General features: G+C 46.1%; 1 protein-coding gene across 1 annotated transcript; it reads left to right on the top strand.

Moving 5' to 3' along the window:
* The first annotated feature begins 299 nt into the window (after positions 1-299).
* On the top strand, positions 300-15,299 carry LOC149318288 (uncharacterized). The gene is made up of 4 exons (XM_089513227.1): positions 300-482; positions 595-708; positions 827-964; positions 15,216-15,299. Exons 1-4 carry the CDS (start codon positions 405-407, stop codon positions 15,297-15,299), a joined length of 414 nt encoding a protein of 137 aa, XP_089369353.1. The 5' UTR covers positions 300-404.
* The last annotated feature ends 291 nt before the right edge of the window (positions 15,300-15,590 follow it).

Below are 15,590 nucleotides of genomic sequence, written 5' to 3'. Positions count from 1 at the left end.
TCGAGGCCTCTCGATCCCTCCGAAACCAAGGGTTTCAAAGAACGCTGCACCAATGCAGAGTTAAGTTTAAGACTCTCAAGGCAGCGTTCTTTGAAACCCTTGAGGATTTCGGAGAGGAGCCCCCGGTTGACAGGCGGCCACCATTCTTCTCGCGGCTGAAGGACCTGTGGATCAGGGGAGATCGGCCCAGACCGGAAGATCGCCGTCCTCCAGGGAAGTCAGAGCTCTTGCCATGCCCTGTCCTCCTCTCCTTGACCTTTCCCTTCCCTTGCCCTCCTCTCCTTCCTGCATGGTGCCAATGCCATCCCTCCTCTTCCCTTCTGCAGGCGTGCGGCCGAGGCGGAGGCGGAGGGAGGGAGGGCACCGTGCCAGGTCGCCCTCTCCACCATCCTCGGGGGACGAGGATGTCCCCGAGGGTGGGCCACAGCCGGGACCAGCTGCTGTGGCCCCTCCGCAGCCAGAGCAGGCTCCTCTGGCGGCAGGTAGGTCCCTAGGGTGAGGGGTGGGGGTTGCCTGCCTGCAGCCCCCACGACACTTGTGCCCTCCTCTGCCATGCCAGCATGGTAAGTTGGGCCTTTCCTTCCTCTTTTCCAGGGCTTGAAGTCCTTGCTGCTGTTGCCGCCGCCGAGGAGCCTGGCCCGAGCCGCCGCCTGCCAGGGGAGCCAGGGGACTTGGCCCTGGATCGAGTCCTCCAAGCCCGGCAGCAAGGTAAGTGCAGAGGGGAACCCAGGGAAGGGAGCGGGGGCACCCAGAAACCCTGCCTGTGGGAGTGGGTGATGGGCTCCACAGGCTGACCCTAACCATTCTCTTTCTTTTCCCCCCACAGAGAACCGGACGGAGAGGAGGTTCGCTGCCCTGGAGGAGAAGGTGGACAAGCTGGCGGAGAGAGTCTCCTCCATCGAAGAGACCCTTCAGGAACTCCTCCGCCGGCTTCCCGCCCCACCGCCTCCTCCCCCTCCCTGAAGCAGCTTCCCTCCCCTGCTCCCTCTGCCATCCCCCCTTCACCACCACCCTTTACCCTCCCCCTTCCCTTTGTAAATATTGTATATAGAAAAATTTTTTATTGTTATTGTGAATAAAAAAGTTTATTTTTTAAAAAAAATTGTGTGGTTCATTATGCGCAACTGCGGCAGTGTGGCTGTGAGTGTGAATGAGGCGCAACTGTGCAGTCTAAAGCTAGCCAGGAGTGCTGGGAGGTAGGTAACAATGTCCAAACTCTGTCCTTCCAGGCATTTGGACTTCATTTCCCAGAATCCCAGACCACAGGGCAAGGTGTCTGGGGATTCTGGGAGATGAAGTCCAAACGCCTGGAAGGACAGAGTTTGGACATTGCTGGTTTGGGGACCAGTGAGCCAGGCATGGTGGGAGGAGAGAACAGGAAGGGTAGACTAGAGTAGATAGGGCTGGGAGGGAACACATGCCCTGGGAGGCGAAATGATGTCTTTATGGGACATCATGGGACCTAGTGCCTTGTCAGTGCTCCCTGCCCCTTGATCCCAGGCCCCCTCTAGTTGCCCTTTGCCTTTGGGGGCGGGGTGTGGGCGGTGGGACTGCCACAGAGTCACTGAAGAGGCTGGAGGATGGCCCAGCAAGAGGCTGCTGAGACAACTCCACCTCCATGGCAACTCCCTGCTCCTCAGCTGGAGGGTTTGCTCTTGCTGGGGGCTCCTGCTGCCCTACTTCTTCCTCCACGACCCTGGGGACAGCCCTGGCTCTTCCAGCTCTTGCGGGGGGCTCCTGCTGCTCAACCACTTCCTCCACGACCCTGGGGACAGCAGCCCTGCCTCTTCCACCCTGCTCCCTACGTACCCTTCTGCGTCTCGGGCCACCCTGCCCTCCCCTCATGACCTCCAGCATTTGCCCCATCAGAACAGTCTGGGCTTCCAAGGTGGTGTTCAGTCGCCTCTGCTCCTGGTCTGACCTGTCTGATGATCTCTCCTGGTTCTGAACGGCCCTCTCTTGAACTTCCACTGCCCTCACATTAACTTCTAGGTTCCTCTCATGAACTCCCAGTGTCCTCTCTTGAAATCCTAGTGCCATCTCTTGAAATCCCAGTGCCCTTTCCATGAGCTCCCTGCGGGACTGTCTGCCCCTCTCCCTGTCCTCAAAGGCTCGCTGCCCCTGCTGCATCAGTGCTGCCATGTGCTCTGCTGAGCAAGCCTTGAGCTGATCCACAGCCGACACAGTTTTAGTAGCTGCTGACGGACGCACCCTTTTCTTCTTGGTGGCAAGTCTCTCCTCTGCTGACATGGCAGCTATGGGATTAGCTGGAGGTGGTTCTCCTTCTCCTTCTCCTTCTCCTTCTCCTTCAGTTCGTCCTCCTACTATGGGACATACAAGCAGAGCGTCACAGAAGCCTACAGTTAGCAGAGACCCTGAGGGCCATCTAGTCCAACCCCATTCTGCCATGCAGGAACTCTCACTCGAAGCTGTGGCAAAGGTTAGAGCTTCAAACTAAGGGCGTGGGGAAAGAAGAGATTTACATGCAAGGGAGGGGTGCCTTAGGAATGTGGGACACATGCAGCACATGACCATGCCAGGGACACTCACAATCCTACTTCCACAGCAACCTTGCAAACATACCAGCACAGTAAGCAGTGAAAGAAACATGCCACAATTGCGCAGTTGAGCCATGCAGTAATAAACATAAATATAGGGTTTACCTTGCATACTCTCTTCGGCCTCACTGCCATCGCTGGCGGGTGCACTGGCCCGGGACACAGGTGAGCGGTCACGGTAGCTGCTGGTCGTGGAAGAGGACCCAGCACGAGATGGTGGTCTCCTTCTGGAGCTCCCGGCCCCAGCAGACATTTGTCTGAGCAGGGCGCGGGGGTCCAGAGGTCTCTGGCTGCTGGAGGAGTCGCCCGAGTCGGGGTGTTCCTCCTCCTCCTGCTCCTCATCTGTATGACAAGGGACAAGGGTCATCTCTGCCCTGTGCCCACCCCGGGGCCACATCTTCCCCATCCCCCATTTCCCCCTCCTTTCCCCCCAGGGGCCCTGGCGCATCTTACCCTGAGGGGGCATCAAAAGGTCTTGGGCACATTCAAGGTCCGGGGTCGCGTCCTCGTCCTCCTCCTCCACCGCCACAGGCTCGGCTCTGGCTGGCTGGCCCGCCGGGACCCTCACACGCTCCCCACTGGTGACTAGTCTGTTGGGCCTGATGCTTCCATCACTTTTAATGAAAGCATGCAGCTCCTTGTAAAAGGGCAGGGGGGTGGCACTCTTAGTACCTCTGGCCAGGGCATCTCTGTATTGTTTATATTGAGATTTCAGCGACTTGCATTTTCGGCGACACTCCTCCAAAGTTCTGTTGTGGCCCTTGGCTCTCATGGCTTCTTCCACTTCTCGATATGTGTCAGCATTCAGGTAGGACTGCTCCAATTTTTGCAGAATGTTTGGCTGGGACCATATAGCTATGAGGTCAGCCGTCTCAGTATGAGACCAAGACGTCCCCCTGCCTTTTTTCGGGGTGCTGGTGGATGGCTGTGCCATCCTGCCTGGTGCCAAAGGGGAGCCGCCGCACAGCTGTGCCAGGAGCAGCCGAACTGTGCCCGTTCCCAGGTGAAAATGGCGCAGGAATGTGTGTAGGGGGACACTTTCAATTCCAAACTTTCCCTTATCACTTTCTCCAACCAAAACATCCGCCGGCAAAACTTACAACTTCCCGCGATTCCAGCAACGCATGCGCACATGCAGCTCTAGGGTTAGGGTTACGAGTCTTAAAATGCGCCGCAGCTGTGCCGCAGCTTCCACAGCTGCATGACAGCGGACGCTGCAATTAAAGCCTGACTGCAAACTGCGCATGTTCCAAGACCCCAACTCATTATGCGACGCAGCAGACACGGAGCTTTTAAATGGGCAACTTAAATTAGCGGCGTAGCAATTCTGGGGTACCGGTGCAGCACCTCTCATGGCTTCTGCCACTTCTCGATATGTGTCAGCATTCAGGTAGGACTGCTCCAATTTTTGCAGAATGTTTGGCTGGGACCATATAGCTATAAGGTCAGCCGTCTCCGCATGAGACCAAGACGTCCCCCTGCCTTTTTTCGGGGTGCTGGTGGATGGCTGTGCCATCCTGCCTAGTGGCAAAAGGGAGCCGCCGCACAGCTGTGCCAGGAGCAGCAGAACTGTGCCCGTTCCCAGGTGAAAATGGCGCAGGAATGTGTGTAGGGGGTCACTTTCAATTCCAAACTTTCCCTTATCACTTTCTCCAACCAAAACATCCGCCGGCAAAACTTACAACTTCCCACGATTCTAGCAACGCATGCGCACAAGTGGCTCTAGGGTTAGGGTTACGAGTCTTAAAATGCGCCGCAGCTGTGCCGCAGCTTCCACAGCTGCATGACAGCGGACGCTGCAATTAAAGCTTGACTGCAAACCACGCATGTCCCGGACCCCGACCCATTATGCGACGCAGCTGACACGGAGCTTTTAAACGGGCAACTTATATTTGCGGCGTAGCAATTGGGACGTACCGGTGCAGCAGCTTACATACGGAGCTGCGCACGTACGCCGCAAATCAAAAAGAAGCGGGGAAAAGCAGCACCTTTTTAATGCCGCTTCTTCCCGCTTGGGGCGTGCGGGAGGCGTGTTCATGACGGCATTCAGGTAAAGCCCGTCTGAAGGCTCTACCTTCATGACGTCATGAATACACCCCTTTTTGCCCGTCTGTAGCCCGCCAATGGCTTTATATTTCCTGATATGGATAGAAAGTATCCTCTTTGCTTTCCTCATTTTCTGATAAAATGCATGCAGGTCTTTGAAAACCTTTCTCCATTCCTTCCATATGTTATTGTCTCCTGCTGTGTGATCTGCTGATCTTTCAAGAGAGAATCTAGAATCTAGAATCTAGTTACTTGTCATTTTATCTGCACTAAACAAATGCAGTCACAGTCATAGGCTCGGGCCAGATTCAACCCTTATTTGTTTAACCTCTGGAAAATCGTTGGAATACTTTGAATGCTTGGGTGTCCATTGAGCAAGATTGCAGTGACTGCTTTTGTGGCCCCACCTTGCCTGGAGGGGAAATGAACCGGTTCTCCAGTGTTTCAACAGACCTGTAGGATCATTCTAAGGGGGTGGTTCAAAATTAACACCTAGAAATAGCTTAACTTCTTCTCCGAGGCAATAATCCTTAACTCATTCCTGTAAGTGGCCACCATAAAAAAAATAAATGAAAATCAACAGTGATTTTCATGTCAAAAATGAAAAGAGCCAAACAGAAATGATTAATGAAAATGTTTCCTGGCATAGGAATGCAGTAAACCTGGAGTGTGATTGCCAAATTAGTTTTAGAGTGTAACACTGCAAAATGTTCAATAGCAAAGTGCTATCTTACAAAATAATACAACCTTGATCAAACACTCCATGCATCTGATGAAGTGAGCTACAGTCCACAAAAGCAGGAAAAGCAGGACATGAATGGCCAAGCAAAAGTTATTACTATAACAAGAAAAAACAGACAAGCTAGGAAAGGTTGCAGCAGTTTGATTTTGGCTGAGACTGTTAGGAAGGGTAAGATTCTGCCCCCTCCTCTTCTCTCCCCCCACTGATTTAATTGAGTGCAAACTATTTTTGCATTTTGAACTCAGTTTGCAGCAATTGGAGTAAGCTTTTCAAAAGGAAGAGGAGAAACTGGGATATTTTAAAAGCAGCTGAAAACGTGGGATGACAGAGGTTAATTGGGACTATCCCTGCCAAATTGGGACAGGACCACTCTCCTTGAAGGTGAGAGCCTGTGGTGCCTTCACTCAATTCAAAATATGGCACCTATTAAAAATAGTTGCCCATCAAAGGATGAGTAGTTCAGAAGATTCATTTGCAGAAGATTCATTTGCAGAAGAGCATTTGCATCTTCCTTGTGATGAAGAAAGATGGGTAGGACCAACTTACCTCTGGGAAATGAGTCCAATGTGCCCTGGGCTAGACATTTCTTATGTAATTGAGATCAACTCAACAGCAGGTGAATAAGGTTAGAAAGAGAAGTGCATACATAGCCTTCTGAGATGAATTGATGAACTGGAGAATTGCTAGGCTAAATGACACACTTGCTTACTTGTTACTCGCTAAAGTCTATCTTTATCCAGTTCTTAGAGGCCATGCAGCAAAACAGCCTGCATCTAAAGCCAATGGCAATGTGCTCAGTTCCTGTACTTGTATTTTGGTGTACCACTGTTGTGATGGAGGAAAAATGTACCATAGGTGTTTGATATTTATCAGCCCTCTAGCTGTTTTTGACAACAACCTTCCAGTTCCCTTAATATTGGTCATGCTTGACTGGCGTTGATGGTAGTTGTAGGCCAAAGCATCTGGCGGGCCAAAGTTCTATATTTCATCTTCTATCATGTGGACTATGCTGCCAAAAGTGATGTTACTTACTTTTGCGGGACTAAAATCCTCGCTAGAACTGTAGTCTCCCCTCTTGGAGACATCCAATACACTGACTCATAACATCCACAATCTTCTCCAAAGAATACAACAGGCCATTTTAAACAAGGCTCTCAGATTGTCCATATGACTGGCAATTTCCTCAGATACAGGAGCCACAATGACCTGGGATGTAAGAACTGGGTCTTTTCTTGGCTCCTCTTTTCTCTTAAATCCCTCTACTGCTACAAATCCAATTCTCACTGGATGATTTTGAATCTGTTTCTGTCTCTCAGTTTTACACTTCTAGTTATGTGGTGCTCTGCACTATGTCACTGACACACCATTGCTTGGCTTGGCACAGCTTCAGCCAAGTGATATTTCACAGTATAGCAGGGGATTTCAACATGTAAGAATTTCCTCCCCTCCTCTTTGTATGGGAAGAGACCGCCTCTTCCCATACAATCCTTCCCGTGCTCTCCGGTCCTCTGGGAGGAACTTGTTGCAGCCTCAAAAATCGAGGCTTGCGGCGACCTCCCGGAGGGCTTTCTCTGTTGTCGCCCCCAGGCTCTGGAACAGCCTGCCGGATGAGATCCGTCAATTAACATCTTTGGACAGCTTCAAAAAGGCTGTCAAGACGGATCTCTTCAGGCAGGCCTTCCCAGACTGAAATATCCTGGCCTCAGGATTTCCCCCCTTCTCAGTAATGTCTCCAAAGCCCCCTTTTCTTTAGAACTGAAGTTGCAGTGGTTTATTGGTTGGTATTATTTTGTTTAATTTATTGTTATTTTAACTAGTTATTGTGGTTTTAAATTAGATATGTTGTTTAATAACTTTTTAAGGGGGGAGGGAAATATATTGTTTTTATGCTGTATGTTATTTTAATGTTGTAAACCGCCCGGATTGGTTCACCACAGGGCGGTATATAAATAAAAAATTATTATCATTATTATTATTATTATTATTATTATTATTATTATTATTCTATAAAGGAAGGGGAACACTACAAGCATGTAAACACAATCAGAGGCATGACCAGACTTTGCAGATTTTACTTTTAAAAAGCACTTGAGCTGCCCAAATGCTCCAGTTATGGTTGCTAGACCTCAGGGCCTGGCTCTCAGTTTCCAGTTTTCATGGTCATCTCCAGGCAAGAGATGGGGATGCAAATTCTCCAGTTTTGGGGGCTCAACTTTGGACAAGAGGAAAGGGCTGTATATAAATCATCCAGCTCTGCTGGGAGAGCAGCAGCTTGCAACAATTTTCAAAGTTTAATTGATATGTTACTGAACTTGTTATGGGCACAGTTGTATTTGCACTGCATGTTTTTTTTTCTGCTGGAGACGTGTACAATAAGTTTGTATGTGATAATAGCAAGTACATTTCTATACCACTTATCAGTGCACTTAAGCATTCCCTAAGTTGTTTACAAAGTGTAAGCTAATTGTCCCCAACAAGCTGGGTACTTATTTTAGCGACCTTGGAAGGATGCAAGCCTGAGACAAGCTTCAGCCCTTTTGCTAGTATTGAACTTGCAACCTTATGGTTTGTGATTGAGTGGCTGCAGTACAGGCATTTAATCACTGTGCCACCAAGATCATAGAGTGCTGATGTTACTTACTTTTGCGGGACTAAAATCCTCGCTAGAACAGTACACACGTGCAAAATAAGAACTGCCTGGGAATGACCTCGGCTACAGTAACGAAAACACAGTATATGCAGTGCGATAAAATGTGTTCTCATACTGTTACCATCACGTTACAAATTATCAAATGCAGTAACATCCGTTCCCATATCGTTTCTCCAAGGAACGTTACAGGGACTCTATGGGAATGTTACAGGTACTGGTGCGATAAACTTATTAGTTCACATAGTCCTTATCCTATCTCTCTAAGTAAGTGAGAAGGAAGGATCCCCTCACTTCACCTTTATCTGGAAACAACAACTGTAGGTAAGATTTCTGTCCTATTTTCCAAGTGAGCTGTGCCTAGGTCTCAGGTTCTGGTCTGGAAACCTCAGGGCCTAGGAAGATCATGAACTGACAACCTATCCTCAGCCAATATGTCCACATACATAGTCACAAAATGTAGGGATGATAACATTATTCTTCTTTGTAAAAGACAAAGGCCACAACAGTTAGTAGCACTTCACAATCACAAATGGTTTATGAACTTTCCAGCATTGCAGTCTGAACTGGCCCAGGGCATTTTGCCAACTAAGACGAAGCAGAAAATTTTTTCTCATACACCCCTCTCCCTGGTGGTAAAAATACATTCATAATAAAGTAAATAATTAACAGTATGATGCCCTTTCATGCTGCTGCCTGAGGTGGATACCTCTTGTTGCCTAATAGTAGGGCTGGCCCTGGTAGAAGGGCTATATCTTGGGAAGCTGCTTTGCAATGGTGCAAAATTCTGGAGAATAAGGCCACTACATGGAGGGAGGGCTCTTAACAGAGCTTACTATTAGCCAGGACTTGTTGTCTCTTCAATCCCAGGCTTCAGATACAAGACCATACAGTCCAACACTTCACAGATAAAAACTGGGACCTACAGATTAAATTTCCCTTATCCGGATTCTGAAATCCAAAACACTTTTTTTAAAAACCCAAAACCTTTTTCATGGATGGTTGGTATAGTGACATCTTTGTTTTCTGATGGTTCAATGTACACAATAGTTTTTCATGCACAAAAGTATTAAAGATATTGTATACAATTACCTTCAGGCTATGTGTATAAAGTATATATGAAACATAAATTAATTTTGTGTTTAGACTTGGGTCCCATCTCCAAGATATCTCGTTATGTATGTACTGCATATGCAAATACAGGTATTCCAAAATATTTCTGATCTGAAGCATTTTTGAAACGATCCAACCCTCTCCCCAATGCAGGATCTCAGTCTAGGCTGACCATTACCAGCAAGTAGCTGTCAAGACTCTTTTTAATCATCCAGAGAAGGAGACCCCACCACATCTCAAAGCAATTAGTCCTACAGCTGAACTGTTCAGTGTTAAGAGGTTCCTGTAACCTATCCATCTATAAATTAAAACCATTAGACCTAATTCTACCCTCTGAGGCAGCAGGGAACAGCCCAGCACCACTCTCGTTGTGGCATCACTTAAGGTATTTAAAAAGTGCAATCATGTCACTCCTCAGTCTTCTTTTCATCAAGTTGAACACACCCAATTGCCCACCCCTTCAACCTCTTCTCATATCTTTTGTTCTCCATATCTTTTCTTCTTCATCGCCCTTCTCAGAACTTGTTTCAGCTTGTCTATATCCTTAAAATGAGGTATATAGAACAGAACACAATACTCCATATGAGGTCTGACCCATGCAGAATACAGGAGGACTGTTTCTTCTCTCAGCTTGGAAACTATGCTTCTATTAATGCAGGCTAAGATACCATTTGCCTTCTTTACTGCAGCTTTACACTACTGGCTCATGTTCATCTTATCATCAACATTAATCCCAAGATTCATTTCATATGTAGTACTGCTTAGTCAAGTATTCCCCCGCGGCACAGAAAGGAGCTCTGAAATGGAGCTCCTTCCTGGAGGGTGCCTTGTTCCTGCAGCAAGTAGATTGCTGTGGGAACAGCGCATGGGGGGAAGGGGCCAAGGGGCCCCTTTCTCCCCTGGCTGCGGCTCCTGGGGTGTCCTGGGGCATGAAGCCCCAAGGATACCCCTTTTCAGGACCAGGGGGAAGCAGCATTTTGCCGCTTCTCCCTGGTCCCAAAAAGTGCTGTATTGGGGCCTTTGGGCTGCCGCCTGTGGCTGCCCTGGCCCCAATACGTGGCGCAAAGGGGCGGCTGCAGGACGCCCTAAAGGGGCAGTCTGTATCCTGCCTAGGTGATTTCTGACCAACTCATCAATCTGGATTTGCAGCCCAGGTTCCTTGCCAAGGTCCCTGTTGATGCATGGAAATACACAGTCCTTTGGGGCAGGGGGACTGAAGCAAAATAGGTATTGAGCAGTTCTGCCTCTTCTCCATCCAAAAACCCCAAGACCTCACAGACAGAATTCCCTCTCATGTCCCTTAAGGGGCAAGGGAGCACTTTTAAGAGATTTTTTAAACATTTTCAAATGGGTGTGGTAAGAGGGTGTTGATTTCCAAGGTCCCATGGGAGGTCAATGCAGACCCCCAATTCCTGCTCATCTGTATTGTAAGACAGAAACAGGACATAATTAACTATGAGGTATATTTTGCATCTTGGCCAATAGTAAATACTGGCAGTTTAAACTGGAATGGAATAGGATACACTGGCCTTGGCATGTCAGTAGGAATGTACCTTGTTTTTTAATTTAAAGGCTGAATGACTTGCCATCCATAGGGCAGGACAAACTAGTTTTAAGACTTCATCACAGTAGGCAGCTCAAATTAAATACCTAACTTGTTCACAATACGACAAGTTCATATTTAGGACATATTTGAAGCAAAGAGCCAGGCTATTTCTGATGAGCTATGTTCCAGCGAAGGAACTTTTTTTTCATTCCACAAGCAAAATAACCCATTAGTCAGATTTTGTAATCTCCAATAGATTTTGAGTGATTCATGATGTCCTAGTAGAAAAAAAATTATTTTGAAAAACAAACCCAAAGCCAACTTTTTCAAATATATTCTGGAATTATAATGATTTATTCAGGTTTATAATGAAAAGTTGGTTATGTGCTATTAATCATTAACCAGCAAATCATTCTATAAAAAAATCCTTTTCTTCCAGTTTATAAAGAAGAATGGTATATAAATGTAGAGAGGGCATCAGACTCTCTACTCCATATTGATTTGTTTTTCATTGTATAGTATTCAGATTTGATTTATGACCAGATCAGTCCTCTTTCTTGGAGATTAATAAATGAATGCTGTACTTTACTGAGGCTGTTAAACCTGTCATACTCTTCACTGCTATAGATTATGAGTTTTTTGTGATATAACCTAAGTATCTGAACCAAACAGGAGCTGATTCTGTTATAGAGGTCTGAACAAAAGTGAGGTCCTGGCAGCCAGATTTAGGTGGTTAAGATGTTTGAAAGTCACGTTCCCCAAGGAAGCATTCAAAAGTGTCATCTATTCCCCATATTGTCATCTTTGGAGAGGCAAATCGGAGATATCTTAAAGATGAAATCCTGTAAGCACACTGATAGAACACAAGTCTTTAGTAGTGAATTTATACCATCATCAGATGGGAGAAAGGCTGCTCCTTTGTCCCTGTTTCCTCTCTGGTTGTGCAATAGCCCCTGGGTAGAGCAAGTACAGCTCTGTCCCCCTGGCTACTGACCAGCTGACAGAGAGTACCTGTAAAAAGTAGCAAGTTTAGCATGCCTATCCACAGTAGTTGCTAGTTTGTAATATTGCTCCAAGAGTTTAGACATTGCATGTATTCATGTCATTTCCTGTTCACTGGTCTTAATCACACTCTCTTTCTTCCTTTCTTCCATCACTTAGTCTGTGATTCATCTCAGTTCATCTTCCACTTTGCATTCAGCAATTCTCTCTCTTTCTTCAGTATTTGAAAATCACACGTTACAGAAACTTTGTCAGTAAAACTACTTCATTTGTTTTTACCAAATAAGGCTAAGGCCTGGTACAGATGGGCAGGAAGGGACAGTGAAATGCTGCCCCTTTCTGCCCTGGATCATTGCTGTGGCAACCGCATGGCCACAGCAACGATCCCCCCCGAAAAAAGAGCTGCAAAATGCAGCTCCTTTCAACAATGCTGCCAAGGCGCCATTGGTGCCCTAGCGCATGTCAATGATGCAAGCACGGCACCCCGATATGCGGACACTGCATCATGCATGCATCATCATGGCGGCCCCCATATGAACGGGAGACTGCCATGATGATGGCATCCATACAAACTAAGGTTCTGGAGCGTTCAGTCACTGTACACTCACAAACCTTAGAATCCCCGCCAGGACACCGCTTCCCACCCTTATGTACTGGGCTCAAATTTGCTTCCCCCCCCCCCCCCCCCCGCTAGAATCTGGGGCATGAGACAAGTTGTTGCTCACCTTCTGCTTGTGAATACTAATAACTCCTACTTGTGAAATATGCCACTATCTTTCACTTCTTTCAATAATCCCTAGGTGTATTCTTTTTGCTCTTGCATGCTTGGGAAAGACAGAAGAGAATCCATTCCCCATGTAATGCTCCTCCTTCTTCTCCAGATTCAGGAGGGCAGTCGGAATATTCCTGAGTACACTCCTGCAGCCTATCAGTGGCTATGTGAGGGTGGATGGGTTGCTGCACACCTACAGCAAGGTACATTGTAGAAGGAGTTAGTGCATACCTTCTTGAGCAGTACCCCAAATGTACATGTACTGAGAAAATCAAGGGTTCCAACCAGTAGCGTCATTAGCGGTGTGGGGTGCAGACTGCACCAGGTGACACCCTAATGGGGAGTGATACCACTGCTCCCCAAACATCTGCTTTTTGGTAGAAATGGGCTGGGGCATTTGCCTATGTCCCATTAAAATGCTAACGAGATGGTGTGAGTGGGATGAGGCTCAGTGAAAGCAGAAAGGAGAGGTCCCAGGGATTTGTTTTGTTTTTAACTTTACATTTTTGTACATTTAAAATACATCATCAGAGGGAGAGTGAGGCCTGCCAGCTCCATCAGGCCTTGCCTGAACTAAGAAGAAGAGCCCTCCCTCGGATCCATCTGCCTTGGTCCAGGCCTCAGAACGAGAGAAGAAATGCTGGACCTGATCCCCTTCCCCACCACCATTCCCTTCTCCTTTTGTGTTGTGTCTTTTTAGATTGTAAGCTTGCGGGCAGGGAACCATCTAATTAAAAATAATAATTGTAAGCTGCTCTGATAGCCTTTAGGGCTGAAGGGGTATAAGTAATAAAAATAAATAAAATATTTTTTTAAAAAATATTTTAAAATTTTCTTTAAAATTTTACCAAATTTTCACTTTAAGCACATGAAAATATGTCTTCATAAATGAACTGAGGCTGTGCATATGATATTGTAATTTGAAAGTATAATTTTAATTTTGCTATTTGTTTATGTCACAACTATTGTCATTACTGTGATATGCAGGAATTACAATTTATGAGTAACAGTAGTACAAAAATATGGCTAAATATTCTGTATGGTATGGTATGGGAGGAGATCAGTGGGGAGTGACACTGTGAGTTACCGCATCTCACCTAGTGACGCCATTGGTACCACCTGTGCATGCCACTTCACAGATTCCAGTCAATATGAAAATAAGATTGTAGTGTACAGAGGAGGGGGTTATATTTGCTAAACTCTGGAAATGTGTGAGGGCATGCACATATTTCTAGTACCAAACCTATACCAAAGGGATCTCATGTTAAGGAAAAAGCAACATGGGACATACAGTGATTGAAATAAAACTTGTATGTGAGAGTCAGGGTGACTCAGCAGAAGCAAATTAACAGCCACACAGGTGTATAAGGTAATGTAATTAACAAGTCCTGAATGCCAAGGACAGAAATGCAAAGTGGATAATTGAACACACCTGAGGATTGTTAAGTGGTCAAGGCTGAGATGATGAAATCATTAATTCTGGGTAGAAACAAGAGAACCAATGAGAGTGGATGTACACGCCCACTGGGTGGATACTGACAAGAGTGGGTGGTATGATCCAATGACTATAATAATGACTATGAATCCCAATGTATTTTGTGGGTAGTAGCAGTGGATAGTAGTAGTGAGGAGTATTGTTGTATTGGATAGTTTTGGAGCTGTATATAGTAGAATAAAGTAGATCTTTTATATAAGACTACTGAGTTGTCTGGTGTCTTGAATGAAGATACAAGAGCCAGCTGGATCCTGAAGAAGTGGGAAGACTTCTGTGGAAGCAAGAGTGAGAAGGCTTGGAGAGTTTGTCAGGGTCTTCAGCCTATTCTCTGTAACTCTGCTGCTTTAGAGCAAAGCTTTAACCACTGACCAAAACTGGTCAGCGCCGGTGCGTAACAAGGTGGTGAGTTCGAGCCAGAGGTGAAGAGCTACAACTCCCATCATCCCTGACATCTCATCCTTTTGAATGAGAATGGAGCCAGACTGCTTGTGCTTAATATCAAAAAGACAGTGGCACAGCTTTAAAGAACAACCTGCAGGGGAAGATGACAGTAAATAGATATCTTCCAATTTGAGATTCATTCCAGGTAGTTTCAATCCAGATTATAAAGAAGAAATTGTTTTTAGACTGTACAAATGGGGGTAGGGTGGAAATAGGCCACTGCCATACAGTAAAGCATGAGAACCAATCAAAAAGGCCAAAGGGAAATGGATACACCAGTGCATCTGGAGACGAACATTGTGTTCCCTTATAGATTGGTAACAGGTTTACAAAGACTAAGCAGGCTTCCTGGGAAAGAGAATGTCTCATATTGGGTGAAATCACCAAAAGGACTGTTCCCAGTAATCTATTTTATTTCAGATTAAGGAAAACCCAGAAATTAAAATCTGAGCCTTCATATAGGTTGGTTTTAATGTGAGCAAGCTAAAGTATCCAGGAGCCTGTTTAGGATTTTAAAACCAGGAGCTGTATTTAGCAGTAAAAACTACAGAACTGTGTGCCATTTCTTCCAATAGCTTTCATGTCATGTCAGCAAGTCTTCTATTACATTCCTTCTGGGTGTACTTAAAAAGATGGGTGGTGGAAAAGCGTAATAAAATCCTGGAGCAGTGTTAGGTGTCAGGGACATAAATATAAACTTAAGATGCCGAGGGTGGAAAGTGACACTTACTGAAGAATATATCCACCCACATTTTAATTGCCTTAACATGCAGTATTTCCCCTCTTGCTTTTGCATAAAATCCATCATGAAGTCATACCGTTCTCTTTGAGACTCACCCTTGGGATCACGCAGTGTGGTTTTGAAGCTGCACCAATGTTCATGGTACACCACCCACCTGCACTGAAGTTCATTGTGGACACCCAAACCATTCACTAAGCTGGATGGTCTTCCATGGAAACTATAATAGCTTCTCCTCAAATGGTTGCTGGATGGACTAAAGCTCTTGGCATTCCTTTGAGCCCATCCAAAGTTTAGAAGTGCATTGCTATGGCAACAGAAACATATTATTTTTTCCAGCTGTCAAAAATGTTGAATCTGATTATGCAGAGGAGGGAAAAAGAGAAGAAATTCTGAGAAAATGAAATAAACTGGAAAAATAGCAGGCAGGCTTTTCATTTCAGCTACATGCTTCCACCCTCAAAGGGACAGCTCTCACACAAAAAATAA

This window comes from Sceloporus occidentalis, unplaced genomic scaffold, assembly GCF_023333645.1.
Source record: "Sceloporus occidentalis isolate IW3139 unplaced genomic scaffold, rSceOcc1.0.p SCAF_2, whole genome shotgun sequence".
Taxonomy (NCBI): Eukaryota; Metazoa; Chordata; class Lepidosauria; order Squamata; family Phrynosomatidae; genus Sceloporus; species Sceloporus occidentalis.
This window is presented reverse-complemented; position numbering and strand designations above follow the sequence as displayed.